This window comes from Phyllostomus discolor, chromosome 4, assembly GCF_004126475.2.
Source record: "Phyllostomus discolor isolate MPI-MPIP mPhyDis1 chromosome 4, mPhyDis1.pri.v3, whole genome shotgun sequence".
NCBI lineage: Eukaryota > Metazoa > Chordata > Mammalia > Chiroptera > Phyllostomidae > Phyllostomus > Phyllostomus discolor.
Genome location: NC_040906.2, coordinates 70,711,022 through 70,726,049, shown reverse-complemented (window position 1 = coordinate 70,726,049; position 15,028 = coordinate 70,711,022). Strand labels below are relative to the sequence as shown.

The 15,028-nt window shown below is 39.8% G+C and overlaps 1 protein-coding gene across 3 annotated transcripts in view; it reads left to right on the top strand.

Annotated features, from left to right (window-relative positions):
• Nucleotides 1-14,823, top strand: part of LYPD6B (LY6/PLAUR domain containing 6B) — a 162,518-nt gene extending 147,695 nt beyond the window's left edge. For all 3 annotated transcript variants that reach the window (XM_036023517.1, XM_036023518.1, XM_028509674.2), the window contains 4 exons: nt 2,348-2,499; nt 5,923-6,021; nt 11,555-11,685; nt 13,174-14,823. In XM_036023517.1, the coding sequence (XP_035879410.1) occupies nt 2,385-2,499; nt 5,923-6,021; nt 11,555-11,685; nt 13,174-13,338 (510 nt within the window). In that variant the 5' untranslated portion in view covers nt 2,348-2,384 and the 3' untranslated portion in view covers nt 13,339-14,823. The remainder of the gene's footprint in view (nt 1-2,347; nt 2,500-5,922; nt 6,022-11,554; nt 11,686-13,173) is intronic.
• The last annotated feature ends 205 nt before the right edge of the window (nt 14,824-15,028 follow it).

Here is a 15,028-nt window from a genome sequence, read left to right as displayed (position 1 = left end):
CTCATCATTTCATTTACCTGTTCAAATGTCACCCAGCAGAGATATACTGAGCTCACTCTACATGTAAAATAGTTCCTTCTAGTCGCTAACACATCTCCTCATTGTGTTTCCTTTGTAGAATGTGTGGCTGTCTGAAATTATATATATTTCCGTGTATTTCCTATCTTCTCCCCATAAAGTGCAAACTTCATGAGAGCAAAGACTTCCTGGGGACCCAGTCATACATATGTCTGTTACCTATGAGGTGTCCATAATGGCGTGCTGGGTGCGTGGGCTTCTGTCTCCCACTGAGATTAAATGGGGGAAAACCAGAGGCTCTGATTTGTGATCTAATAGCTAATAAGTTCAAGTGCTTTACATGCATTAACTAATTTAAGTCCTACAACCCTATGAGGTAGGTATTATTATTACGTCCATTCTATAGATGCAAAAATTGTGGTGCCAGGAGATTAAGGAATTTTTACAAGGCCACACAGGGAGTAGGCTTGGAAGCAGGTCTTGGAGCCAGTGTTCTTTACTACCTAATGGACAGAGCTCGATAAAGAAGGAATATCTATTGCTTGGCCACAGATTCATAAGGAACACAGAACACAACAACTCAGGGAAATGAATAGGAGAAGCAGAAGTTGTATCAGGATAACTCTTGTCTGTAAGATATAAAACAGTTTTCTAAATGTCTGTATCTTCGGAAAGAGCATAACAACAAGATTTAGAAATCTGATAACTGTGAAAGGTCAATTTTAGTTTCTAAAATGAACCAGGGTAGAATTATGTATATATTTATCTGTCACTAGGTCCGACTCTCTACTGAGCTGAAAGTCTGAAGTTTAGCAATACTGTTTTGTGAAACTTACCAGGTTTTTTCCCTGAGTACTTCCTTAGTGACTTGCAATGAATGAAATGACAATGTGGCTACATTTTGTCTAATAATCACTTCCATGTCCATGAGTATGCATTTTTAGCCACACACGCAAAATCAATATACTTACAACTGAAGAGGGGGAAGAAAACTCTAGAACCCATGCATTATTACACTGTTTTCAAACAAAATACCCATGTGAAGGGTTATGCTTGTATACGTGGAGATCATGGTTTTTCTTTGAAAAACTCCCTGAACCCACAGAAACCAGCTGATTCAGCAGGAAGAAAGGGAGTTCAGTCAATATTCTTTTTTAAAAGATTGTATTTATTTATTTTTAGAGAGAGGGAAAGGGAAGGAGAAAGAGAGGGAGAGAAACATCAGTGTGTGGTGCCTCTCGCACACCCCGTACTGGGGACCTAGCCTGCAACCCAGGCATGTGCCCTAGACTGGGAATCACACCGGCAACCCTTTGATTCACAGGCCAGCACTCAATCCACTGAGCCACACCAGCCAGGGTGCGTTCAGCCAGTATTATTGAGCTCTAACATTCCAGCATTTTCACAGAACTGGTGTTACAAGTGCTCTTACATGCATAATCCTCTGTGATCCTACCCGAGCCTGTGTTTGATGTTCACATCCCCCAAGCATGTGGGCAGGGCAGGGCAGGGAAGTGTTATTAAGCCACTTTACAGATGTGGAAATTGAGGCTAATGGATTTAAAGAGCTTGCCCGAGGTCAGGTGGCTAATAAATAGCAGAGCCAGCACCTGAACCACAGTCTTTGGATTCCAAGTTACATGGGTTTCCTGTTGCTCCCACCTCCCCCTGGTTGCAGAGAGCCTGTCAGTGGTGCTGTTCTAGGTTGCTGAGCATCAGGCCTGGAGGTCATTTTACTGTCAGGTGTGCTTCTAGAGGGGAGAACTTGTGCAGCTTAAGAAATAATATACTTTGCTCAGGGCTTTCAGCAGGTCTTTATTTCTCAAACTCATTGTCCTTTATCCACTGTCCTTCCTATTGCTGCTCCAATTTTTATTGTTTCCTCTAGGTTTTGAAAGAGTTGCAAAATTTATCGAACATCAGTGTCTATTCAAGGAATGGAACTGACAGATAGATGGTTCAGTAACTTCAGCTGAACAAGCCTCGAAACCACGGTTGTAAAGAGATGAGGTGATTCGGCAGGAAGTGGGCCATTCTGGGGCCAGTGATGGGCTGGGGCACAGCCAGGCCCATGCTGGCTGCTTGTGCTCCTGGAGCCTGAAAGGCCACTGGGTGTTGTGCTAAAACTCAGCTGGCTAGTGCACAGGCCTGACCAGTAGAAGGCAGTAATTATTTAACTTTCATCTGATCAGAAAGAATGCAGTTTGCCCTACAGAAAAGTAGATGGTCGAATATATTTGAATAATCAAGCTTTCCAAAGAGAAACAAAACATATTCCTACCAACATGTAAAATTCAAATAACTCAACCAGTCTCTCTTTTTATCATAGATACTGGACATTTGCACTTTGCCACCTCTGGGTCAGAATGCTGCCCCTTGGTCACGCTCTGGCTGTAGCAGTTGTCCAGATCTTTATCTTCTCAGAAAACCGAGCTTTGGCCAAGAACATCAACTTCTATAATGTGAGGCCTCCTCTTGACCGTAAGTAGTAGGCACCATCGTGTAGTTCGTGACTGTGGGGTCGGAGTGAGCATTTGAAGTCCCTGTTTCCGCGGTAGTAACTTTGCCTTTTCTAGAACATTTAGTTTATACCTAGAATAAGACAGAAAATCTTCACTACTTCTGAAATTCTCTCCGTTTCTTTGAAATGATTTGGCTTCCTGCTGAAGTCTCAAAAGGGTTCTTGTTTAAAACAGTCTTTTGAACACTATCCCTAAGAATGGCTTAGCAGAGAAATTCAGCATTCTTTGCTTATCCCTTCACTGGAGAAGGATATTGGCTATAGGAAGCTTCTACATCAATGATATATTCTTTCAATGGCCATTAGCAATTTTGAAAATAGACTAGTATGTATACAATTTGGAAGAAAATACACCTGGATGTTCATTAGTATTGTTCACAGTTAGGAAAGGCTGTAAAAACTCAACTTTCCCCCTACTAATATAAAAATAAATAGTGTATATTATCTACAGGATAATATATTTATATATTTCATATACATAAATGTGTATATATGTGCTTGTATACACATATCATCTCCCCTGCTTTCTCTCTGTTCAGATAAGTAAAATCTGAGGTTGGTATAGATAAAGATTTTTGGTAGAAGTGTGCATACCTGTGGTTTCCACCCCTGGAAGAGTATCAGAGGTACAATAAATGCCTTTAAAACTACACGTTCCTGGGTGCCTCCCCCAGAGATTTAGTAGTAAGGAGGGTAGGATACAAATTATGTTTTTCTCCCCCCCTTTCTTTTAGTAAAGCTCTTCTGATACTATTGGAACACATAGTCTTCCAGTAGTTTGGGGAACCACAGTCTTTATACTACTCTGTCAAGTGAAGTCTGTGTCATTATTGTTCTTCATTTTGTACTTATTATTCAGGACATTCAGTGAGTGTGTGTGTGTGCACTTGTGCGTATCCACATCTGTGTCACATACACATGCAGACATGTGTGTACCACACACACCTTGAACTATCATGTATTATACATTTGTAAATTGGGGATGATTGTATACTAATAGTAAACACAGACATAGTTTTCATAAAACAAATTATTGACAAATTTCAAATCTTTTAAGATTAATACAATTTTATTATGAGAAAGAACATTTTAAAAGATTGAAAAGGATTTATTTTAATTAAAACATTTTAAAAATAAAAGAGTAAACACAATTGAAACATTAATGGATACAGAGAGTGGACTAGTGGTTGTCAAAGGGGAGGGGCAAGGAGGGGAGGGACGATAGTCAATAGTATTCTAATAACTATACATGATGTCAGATGGGTACTAGGCTTACCAGGGTGATCACTTCATAAGTCATGTAAATGTCTAATCACTATGTTGTACATCTGAAACTAATATAATATATATTAGTTTCAATGATTAGTATGTCAACAAAAGCTCAAAAATAACTTTTAAATAACCTTTAAAATAGAGAAAAACAGTAATGTTTGCTCATTATAGAAAATTCCAAAGAGACAGGAAATGTATGGAAGAAAATACCATTTGTTCATAATCCCAAGATTCCGAGTGAGCTCTTCTTTACATTTGGAAATATTTCCTGCCACCAATTTTTTCTGTGTGTGTACATAAACACGAGATGTGCTGAGATCACACCAATTTAATTTTGCAGCAGTTTTTGTCATTACACTATATTTTAAGTGCTTTTTCATGTCTTTGAAAGTATTTTAATGCCTTTTACATTCAATTTTTTAAAAGCCATATGGCCAGTCTACAGTTTATTTACCAATTCCCCAACTATTACCCACATCTGTACATGCGCACACACACACACACACACACCCCCACATACACACACAGAGCCGCCAGCAGCTGAATGTTAATGCTTCACTCAAACTTTGTGAACGTATTTTCCTTTTTATCTGACTAATGACCTTACTAAATCAAAAAGTTGTACCAATTTATACTTTATTTACCCACCAACATTAAGTCTTGGTATTTTTTAGATTAAACCTATTTTTCAATGATAGTTGACATACAATATTACATTGGTTTCAGGTGGACAACATAGTGACCAGACATTCATGTAAGTTATGAAGTGATGCCCCCACTAAGTCTAATACCCACCTGACATCATACATAGTTATTATAATATTACTGTCTATATTCTCTGTGCTCTACTTTATATCCCTGTGACTTTTATAATGAGCAATTTGTACTTCTTAACACTTTCACTTTTTTAACCCCAGTATTAGTATTTTAAAAACTGTACTGATTTAATAGGTGAAAATGGATTTCATTAGGTTTTTTTTTACTGACCTAATTAACTTTTATGCCTAGGCAACACTGAAATGTACTTGTAAACTTAATTTCATGTCCTCTGAACTTTAACTTCTGGTATTTTGCTCTTGTTTTATGCATCAATATTTGCCCTCCCCTGTATTTACAGTCCCGACTGCTTTCTAAATATCATCCCAACTTGTGCTCAGGTTCCTGGGATGGACTAGGGTTCACCTTTTCTTTGTCTGTTTCATTTTTTAAAAAATGGAAGAATTGAAAGTTTTACAGAGGGCTTTATACACTAGCCCATAGAAGAATGTTAAACTTATTGTATTTTTTTTTAATCATTAAAATAACAAGATAAAAGGTAGAGGAAAAGCATAAAGATGAAAAATAAAGAAAGAAAGAACAGTCTAGTTGCTCTCAAACCAGACTGCCAGCAGCTCCTAATTCCTCCCTGGCCTGAGCATAAGGACCCGAGAAATGCTATCATCTTTTATCGAACGTTACATTTCAACTTGAGGTCTGTTATGGTGATTGACATAAATCAAGTGAGATTGTTTGATGGAGGTTAAATGCAGTTGTAACGGCAGCATGTTGGATGGAAACCAGCATGATTTGATTTGCCAGGGACTCTGCTAGATATTTTTTCTTGCAACCTCCTGCTTAATCTTCCCCATACCTCTGCAGGTCATGGGGATCTTCATTGTTCCTATTAGTCTACGTATAATTTCTTTGAAGTTAAAAATCATACAACTAATTAGTGGGAAGGTTAGCATTCAAGTTCAGGTTAACCCGACTCCAATTCCTCCCAGGGACAATACTGTATCACGTTTTTAGTTCCAATGCTGCCACCACTCCCTTTGCCCATCCTCTCAACCCCCACTTAGTTATAAATTATAGTAGAACAATACCATAAATATTTCAAAGTGGCTTGTGGAATGGTTTTTTTACTCCATAGTAGGTATTCATATATGAAATATTTAAAGAAAAAAGAATAAATAAATTGGCCCAAAGTCTGGCAGTTAAGTCTAACTCCCTAGAAACAGAAATTTTAAGGATGATGGCTTATAAATTTTGTCTGAGCTAATGAAAGTTACTAATTTGTGCCATACTTGATGTTAAAAATGTTTGTCTTTTCATTGTGCATCTTTTTTTTTAAGCGACACCATTTCCAAACAGCTTCAAGTGTTTTACCTGTGAAAATGCAGGAGACAATTATAACTGCAATCGATGGGCAGAAGACAAATGGTGTCCACAAAGTAAGTGTGCTGAGTTTGGAAGACTCCTTTGGGATCACACCACATTTAGGTGTCTCTCAACAAACCAACAGGCTGATCCCATTCTCTAGAAAGCAGAGATTCCTTTTAAGAGACTGTCCTGACACCAGACTATTGTGAGAATACTTAGAAACTGATGGCGTAGCCTCAGTTTGTAGTTGTATGTTTTTTTTGAGGAAGAATTTGTTAAGTAGTACTTGCCCAGGAGAAAAAATAGACTCAGTATTGACTAAGGCATTCTAAGAACTTCAGAAATGTTTGATGATACCTCCAGAAAAGTCATACTTACTGGCTAAAGCAAAGGAAGGGTTTTGTGGGCTTGAGCTGCATTATTGTTTGGGAAACTCTTTCATTCATTTGACAAACTTCTGAGTATATTTTTAGTTTGTTCAGTTCACTGATACATCCTTAGTTTAATACAGTGCCTGGCCCATACTTGGTACTCAGTAAATATTTGTTGATGGAATGAATGGATACTTTGATTAGATAGTCAGGGAAATCTTTGAAGAATGTACAGTTGAAAGATGACCTGAAGGACCCAAACAAGCCAGCCACATGGAGATCTATAGGAATAGCATGCTAATAAGCAGGAACAGCAAATGCAAAGGCTGCAAGAGGCAAGATTTGGCCTCTTTGGTTAATGGGGAGAAGGCTGGCCAATGAGGCTTAGTGAGAGATAGAGAAAGAGGCTCTTGGACGTAATGAATGGGGCACACAGGACCTTTTGCTGGTAGTTTGAATTTTATTGTAAATGTGATGGGAAGGCTGTAGAAGGGCTTTAAACTAGGGAATATAAGATACTACTTGTGTTCTAAAATGTTCCTCTGGCTGCTGTGTAGAGAAAGGATGGCTGGGGACAAGAGTAGAAGGGGATGTCAAGTAGGATCTTTTATTATCTTCAGGTGGAGAAGACGGTGACTTGGACGAGGCTGGTAGGAGGGGAGGGGGCAAGAAGTTGAATGGTCTAATTTATACAAACGTGGAGGTAAAGCAGACAGGATGTGCTGATGGATGATTTGGAATTGAGAAACTACTACAGCTATATGGAGACCAGGCTGTTTGAATTTTAGAAATATTGTGTTTTAGGTTTTCAAGTGGAAAAGGCCAAGAAAAAGAAACTCTTCCAGAGTTAGAGGCTACTGGTTTTGGTCTACTACTATCTTGAATCTGCTGGAAATTTCTGTATCACACTGTACATAGCGGTGAAAGAGTGTGCCCTCTTCCACATAAAGCCAGCGTGTGGAGCCAAGAAGTAGGGCGCACTGAAGGGAGACCTTTTACTGGGCTTGAGAATCTCAGGCCATGAGTTAGCACGGATGGTTGTGACATCTACTCAGACAGCACTTTTTGTTATTTCTTTTCAAGAATAACTAATTACCAAAATCTTTTTTCTTGGGTTCTTTTACATTTCTGTAGAGCAATTGCCTTAAATTGTGTGCGTGCTTGCCAGTGCACGTTGAGTGTGCACATTTGGGGACTTGTTTCCACATTTTTACAGAAATTTATCTTAATTATTACAAAGTTTCTGAGGATGGTTGATGCCAGTCTTTACTACCTTATTTCCAAGGGCGATATTATTCTCAAACTATTTGCTTTAAATTCTCCTGAAGACTGGGTGGTTGGGTTGGAACAGCAATAAACTGGGGCATTGATGTCCATCCATCCTCTGTGCCTTAGCTTCATGGAAAATGTGAATTGTACCGAAACAGTTCCAACTAGGTCCATGTGTAACACTCCATTTGTCATATATTAATCAAAGCCATTTTCAATGGGATTGTATATATGGGTATTTCTGGGTTTTAGAATTTCATGTGTTGAAATATGTGAACAAAGGGGTAGCTGCCACTTTCACCACTGAGAAGGCGTCCGTGATGGAAGGGTGATGACGGTCGGCTCTTCCACTCGGGAAGCCTGTGGGTGGCCGGGATGGCCCTACCTTCCAGCGTGCATGCCGGCGCATTCTTGGCTGTACACCAGCCAAGCCCCCAAGACACTAACCACCTGGAATTCCACCTGAGGGTGTCATTTCTTTTCAGTTTGTCGTTATTTAGGGAAATGATAGTCAGCTGTTTCTTGGGCCATCAGGGCTGTGGCTCTTGTTTGTTGTCATCTCAGGGTTCCTTCCCACCTTTTAGTTTTCCTTCCATGGTTTGTTGGTGTCATTAAAAGAAGTTTTCTGTGTAACAGGGTATGACAAGAATGACATTTCTTGTTTTATTTACCCTGGCTTTTATTCCAACTTTCTAGGGCTACTTCAGGACGTGTGGCACTTTGTATGAGCACATGAAGCCACTAGCTTTCCATTTTTCATTTCCAAGTAAGGCAAAATGCTCTTCCAGAACATTTGGTGGTTCGCTTTCCTTGTGAATCCAGAAGTCAGATGTCTTATAGAGAGTGTTACAGCCCCATGCAGTTTAATATTAAGTATACTGAGAGGCCGAATAGTGCCTGGTTAACAGCACAAACCTTGGGAAACTGCCTAGGTTAGAATCCCACCTTCCACCACTTTGTACCTATGTCACTGTGGACAGTGAACAGTGCTTCAGTTTTTCAAAAATCTGTAACACGAGGTTATTAATATAACTTATCTCAAGGCCCATTATAAGGACTGAATGAGTGAATACATGCTAGAAGAGTAGCTGGCCGGTGGTGCCCACTCAGTATGTGTTTACTATTGTTATCATTAGTCAAAGCTTACAACAGCCCTAGCAAAATGCTAAAGCACTTACTATGATAATTTTACTAAAAAGAAAATGAACCTAAAGCAATCTACATATTCAATGCAATCCCTATCAAAACCCCAATGGCATTTTCACAGAAATAGAACAAAAAATCCTCAGTTTTATATGGAACCACTAAAGACTCTGAATAGCCAAAGTGTTCTGAGGAAAAAGAATAAAGCCAGAGGCATAACACTCTCTGATTTCAAACTGTACTGGAAAGCTATAGCAATCAGGACAGTGTAGTATTGACAAAAAACAGACATACAGACCAATGGAACAGAACTGAGAGCCCAGAAATAAACCCACGCATATGAGGGTTAATGGTTTACAACAAAGGAGACAAGGATATACAATGGAGAAAGGAAAGTCTTTTCAATAAACGATGTTGGGAAAATTGGACAGCCCTGTGCAAAAGAATGAGACTGGACCATGTTTTATAATACACACAACAATTATCTTAAAATGTGTTAAAGACGGGAATGCAAGACATAAACACTAAAATACATAGAAGAAAAATTAAGCTTGTAGACATTGGTCTCAGTGGCATTTTTGCATATTTGATTCCAAAGGCGAGGAAAACAGAAGCAAAAATAAAAAACGGGACTCTATCAAATGAAAAAGCTCTGCACAACAAAGGAAACCATCAACAAAACAAAAAGACAACAAACCAAGTGGCAGAAGATATTTGCAAATGATACCACCAACAAGGGTTAATATCCAAAAAATATAAAGAACCCACACAGCTCAACAACAACAACAACAACAACAACAACAACAACAACAGAAAACCCAATCTGATTTTAAAATGGGCAGGTCTGAAGAGACACTTTTCCCAATAAAACTTACAAATGGCCAGCATATATATATGAAAGAATACTCACCTTCATTAGCTATTAGAGAAATACAAATCAAAATCACAATGAGATGCCACCGCACACCTGCTGGCATGGCTATTATCTGTAAGACAAATAACAAGTACTGAAAAGGATGTGGAAAAAAAGGAACCCTCATACACTGCTGGTGGGAGTGTAAACTGGTACAGCCACTATGGAAAACAATAGGGAGATTCTTCAAAAATTAAGAATATAACTACCACATCATCTAGTAATTCCTCTTGTGGATATTTATCTGAAGAACATGAAAAAACTAATTCTTAAAGGTATATGTACCCCTATGTTCATTACAACATTATTTACAATAGTCAAGCTATGGAAGCAACCCAGGCATCCACTGGTGGATGAATGGATAATGAAGAGTGGTACAAATATTCAATGGAAAACTACCCAGCCATAGGAAAGATGAAATATTGTCATTTGCAACAACATGTATGAATCTTGAGGGTATTGTATTAAGTGAAATGAATCAGATGGAAAAGGACAAAAAACCATGTCATTCATTCATATGTGGAATATAAAACCAAAAAGTTACAAATGAACTAACAAAACAAAACAAAGATCAGGTCATAGATCCAACAGTCAGGTGGTTACTAGAGGGATAGGGGGAGGGCAAATTGGGTACAGGTGTCAAGTCCCTGATAATGGAAGGAAACTAGGCTTTGGTCGTGAGTGTGTGGTAGAGTACACAGGTATTGAATTGTAATGTTGTGCACCTAAAATTTACATAATGTGATTAACTAATAATACCTCAATAAATTGTTGGAAATAATAGTAAAAATAAATAAAAAGAGAATGACCTCAAAGGATCTAATGTGGCTAGGTTGCTGGTGACAAAGGCAATTTCATGAGCCCAGTATCCTCAACTTCAGTCAAATTTTTTCTCCATTCTATGACATTGCTGCTGTAGTTCCTTCTCAATGAACTAAAAAGCATTGTATTGTTTGAGATAACTATGGAAGAGTTACAGAACTAAAGCAGAATGTCCTGGGATATTGAATGAAATCACCTTCTTTAAAGAACCCTAAGTAATAAAACGTGAGTGGTTAAAGCAGTAAGGATAACTCCATATAGAAAAGTGTTAGCTATGAAGAGAGGGGAGGCGCAGAGAAAGTAATAAGAGTTAATGGAAGAAGAGGCAAGAAATAGAAATACTTTGAGTAAGGAAGGTGGTCTTTATGTGTACTTTGAAGCATCTACTTTTCATTCCACATGGCCTATTAACATACAAGAAACAAATATTGAGTAATGCTACAAAGAATGTTCTGACCTCCTGCATTTTAAATCAACACTTTTTCATTTTCTTTTAGAATTACAGGACATGTGCATCAGAGAGAGAGATGAGACAGGCAGAGATACTAATACTTTCACATGAAACGGGCAAACCTGTAGTTTTGCTGAAAAGCTTGTCCAGTTTGTTTCTCAGCTTTAGCTGGCACAAAGGACAAGTGCCCATTTTTATCCAGTTTTCTTTTCTTTTTTAAAATCCTCACCCAAGGATATATTTATTGATTTTAGAGAAAAAGGAAGGGCTTGAGAGACAGAGAGAGAGAGACAGAGACAGAGGGAGATTGATGTGAGAGAGAAACATTGATAGGTTGCCTCCCATGCATGCCCCAACCGGGGACCAAACCTGCAAACTTTTTGTGTACTGGATGATGCTCCAACTAACAGAGGAAACCAGCCAGGGCTATATTCATGTGCACAATACACGTGTGCTTCAGAAGCTAATGCCTTTTTAAAAATACCACCTAGAAACCCTTGCGTTCTCTACTATTGTATTTCTTGCCTAGAAACCTAAGGATCATCCTGAATTTTAGTCATTTCTGACATGATTGTTGAGAGTTTCTCTTTTACAATGCAAAAAATGAAGTTGCCTTTTCTTTTCTTCCTGCCTAGATACACAGTACTGTTTGACAGTCCATCACTTTACCAGTCATGGAAGAAGTACATCAATCACCAAAAAGTGTGCCTCCAGAAGTGAATGTCATTTTGTCGGCTGCCACCACAGCCGAGATTCTGAACATACAGTAAGCAGTGTTTTGCATGTAAAGTTATTGTCCTAAGATTTCTTGCTAGTGATGGTTAGTCATATGTCATGGAGAGGCAGGAAGGATAAATAATATGTTGAACATATTTATACTGTGAGGAAAGACTTCTTTATAGTGATGCAGTGAGACCAAAGAGAAGTTGCAGAGTTTCTGTTCTTCAACAAAAATAATGTTACCGAAAGTGAAATGTAGTTCCCAGACTCCAGAGCTAGACCCTCGACCTTCGGCTTTGGGTGGATTTCCTGCAGTCATGCCCAGAAGCCTGAGAATAAACCCTCCATGTGGTAATGATGAGTGCTAGTAGGCTCTGCTCACCTATTCTGGGTCTGGCCAGAAATCACCAAGAACTCTGTGCTGGGCAGCTGGACAGTGGAAGGAGGAAGGTGGCAGCATCTTTTACCAAGGAGACCTTGTCTCGCCCACTATCTCTGCTTAGATGAAGAAGCAAGAATCTGAAAGTTAAACTTGGTTTCATACGATGAACTCTAGATACATTTTAGATCTCTAGATCACTCTGATTTTCTCATTCTACCATTCTACATGAGCATTTTACTCTTTTATATGTCCAGAATCCTGAAATGTTTGAGAAAAAATTACTTGAAAGTGTGTTAATTTGACAAGGTTTCAGGATCTGCTATAGCCTGTATGTACAGAAAACGGTGCTGACACTGGTGGCTTCTAGCTCTGGCTGCACGGAGACGCTCCTGAGGGCTGTTGTGAGCTGTGATGGGGCAGGGGCATCCCAGACCAGCAGAGACAGGACTTCAGGGTGGGGTCCTGGGCATCAGGAACGGTTTTTTTCTTAAGTTCCCCAAGGATATTCTGATGTGCAGCCTGGATTGAAAACCACTGATAAAGATACATAAGAGTCACTACCTCTATCTTACCTAGCCATTCTGGAAGTCTCTATGAATGGCTAGGATTATCAGGTTAAGGCATTTTTACCAGGTATTATGACAGGAAATGGCTTCCCCTGAGAAGTGCTATGTGGGAGCAAGTATTTGTCACCTCTCAGCAGCCATAATTAGCAAGCCACTGCTGTTGTAATGGTAGCCATCAGGTGTCAGCACAGACAATAGGGAGAAAGGAAGTCAATGACCAATCCAGGGTGTTCCTAGCTTTCATTTTTATTTCAGTATTTTCCCTTACAAGCCTTTAGAAGATTTATTGACTCAATCAGACCATCTAATTCAGTTTTCCTTCCTCTTCTTTCCTTTGCTTATGTTTGGGTTGATACAGATAGGTCACAGTTAAAATAGAAAGATTCTCCAGATGGTCCTTATTTTCAGGTCAGTAGAGGGAATGCTACCAAAGGGCCTGGGTGACTCACAGACTGGAAAACCAACCTCATTCATTCTGTCTGTCCTCAGACAGAGCTTGAGAAGCCTTTCTCTTTTTTGTTTTTCCCTTCCCTCTTCTTCCTATTCTTCATTCTCCCATTCTCCTCCCCTCTTCACTTTGTAACAGGAGTGCAGGTCTTGCTGTGAAGGAATGATCTGCAATGTGGAACTACCCACCAACCACACTAATGCGGTCTTTGCTGTAATGCACGCTCAGAGAACGTCTGGGAGCAGCGCCCACACACTCTACCTGCCAGCGCTTGCCTGGGTCTTCATGCTTCCATTGATGTGATGCCTTTATTCCCAGGAGGGGCAGAGACCAGCCCTCTGAAGCACAAACTGAAAACTGTGTAAACAGTGAACTTTTGAGCAAAGACAAATCTTGCAATTGATGAGGAGTACAGTTGTTTGCTTAGCTAAAATGCTCTTGCATGAGGCCATGGAATTGAGGAAGGGAATGTGGCCCAGACTGAGGGCATAATCTGCTTCCAGGCTTCCTGGTCAAAAAGGCTGCATTATATCACTTTTGCAGGGAGGATCCTGCCAGCATCTACAATGGGCAGGTTGTGGTAGCTGATATTGTCCCTGCCCGATTGGTCCTTTAGCTGAAAGGACTCCTTGACCTCACTGACTCCTTCAGAGGCTGCTGGCTCAGATCCTCTTATTCTGGGATTAGTTCAGAGTGTCTCTAGGAAATCCAAACCTTCCCCTGAAGAGAAAGCAATTTCCCTGACCATGTGTAGCCAATGGGAAAGGCAAGTAAAGGAGGAAAAACTCCAGTTGAATTACTATGAAACTCATTTGCTAATTGTGTGTGGGGGAGGGGAATAAAGCTTTTAAATTATACAGTGTAAAATGCATGGGTGTGTGTTTCTTGACTTTCATGAAGATCTCAGAAGAAACACGTCTACCAGTGTCATAAAGGAGGTCACTGCAGAGATGTTTTCCATGCATCCTGGCTGATTGTTTTCTGGCTTAAAGTATAAAATTTCATGCCCAAGTGACTTAGTCTTTATTTTCCCTTTGGGGAAGTACACTTCTTAGGATGCTAAATGCAAAATTAGTGAATTGAGGTGGTCAGAAAACTTCCCTGATCAAGATGGATGGTATCTTACCACACGACGTATCCTCAGAAGTAGCAGAGTGAAGTCCGAGAACCTGGCCCACATAGTCAGCTTCTGTCTGAATGGCAGGGCCGCAAAGAGAACCTTTGTAAAAACATCCTAAACCATTTTGTCCCCTCGTTTCCTTTTCTTTCCCTTGTATAACAGTCTCAGAATTTAAAATGACCACCTTTTTTTTTATTCCTAGACTCCTGATTTCCTGCCTTACACTTTGGGGTGATCTTTAGACACTCTGCCTTTGTACGGATAGTGACGAGTTAATGGGGTTCTTGTTTTTGCATTGAGCACCCACCATGAGCACACTGAGTGCTCCACAGAACCCATTAATGGTTCCGTCCTTGCCACGTGCACTCACCTACGAGGGGGGTTGGCAAATTGTGGCCCATGGGCCAAACATGGCTCACTGTTCTTAGTCTGCTAGACTGCTGTAACAAATATACCGTTGATTGAGTGGCTGAATCAACAACTTTTAATCCTCACTGTTCTGCATGCTGGGAAGTCCAAGTCAAGATGCTGGCAGACTGTGGTCTGGTGAGCATCCTCATCCCGGTTTGTAGAACACCATCAGTTTGGAGGCTCACAAGGCAGAGAGCAGGGAGAGAGCTCCATTCCCTTCATTCCCATTCATGAGGGCTCTACATTCACGATCTAATTATCTCTCAAAGGTCTCAAATCCAAATACCATCACATGAGGAATTTAGGCTTCAACATATGAATTAGAGTTGCAGGCAGGCAAACATTTAGTCCATAGGAACTACCAAATTTTGTGAATAAAGTTTTATTGGAACACAGTCCTGTCTTTTCATTTACATATTGTCTATGACTCTTTTCATGTGACAGCAGAAAGATGGGTAGATT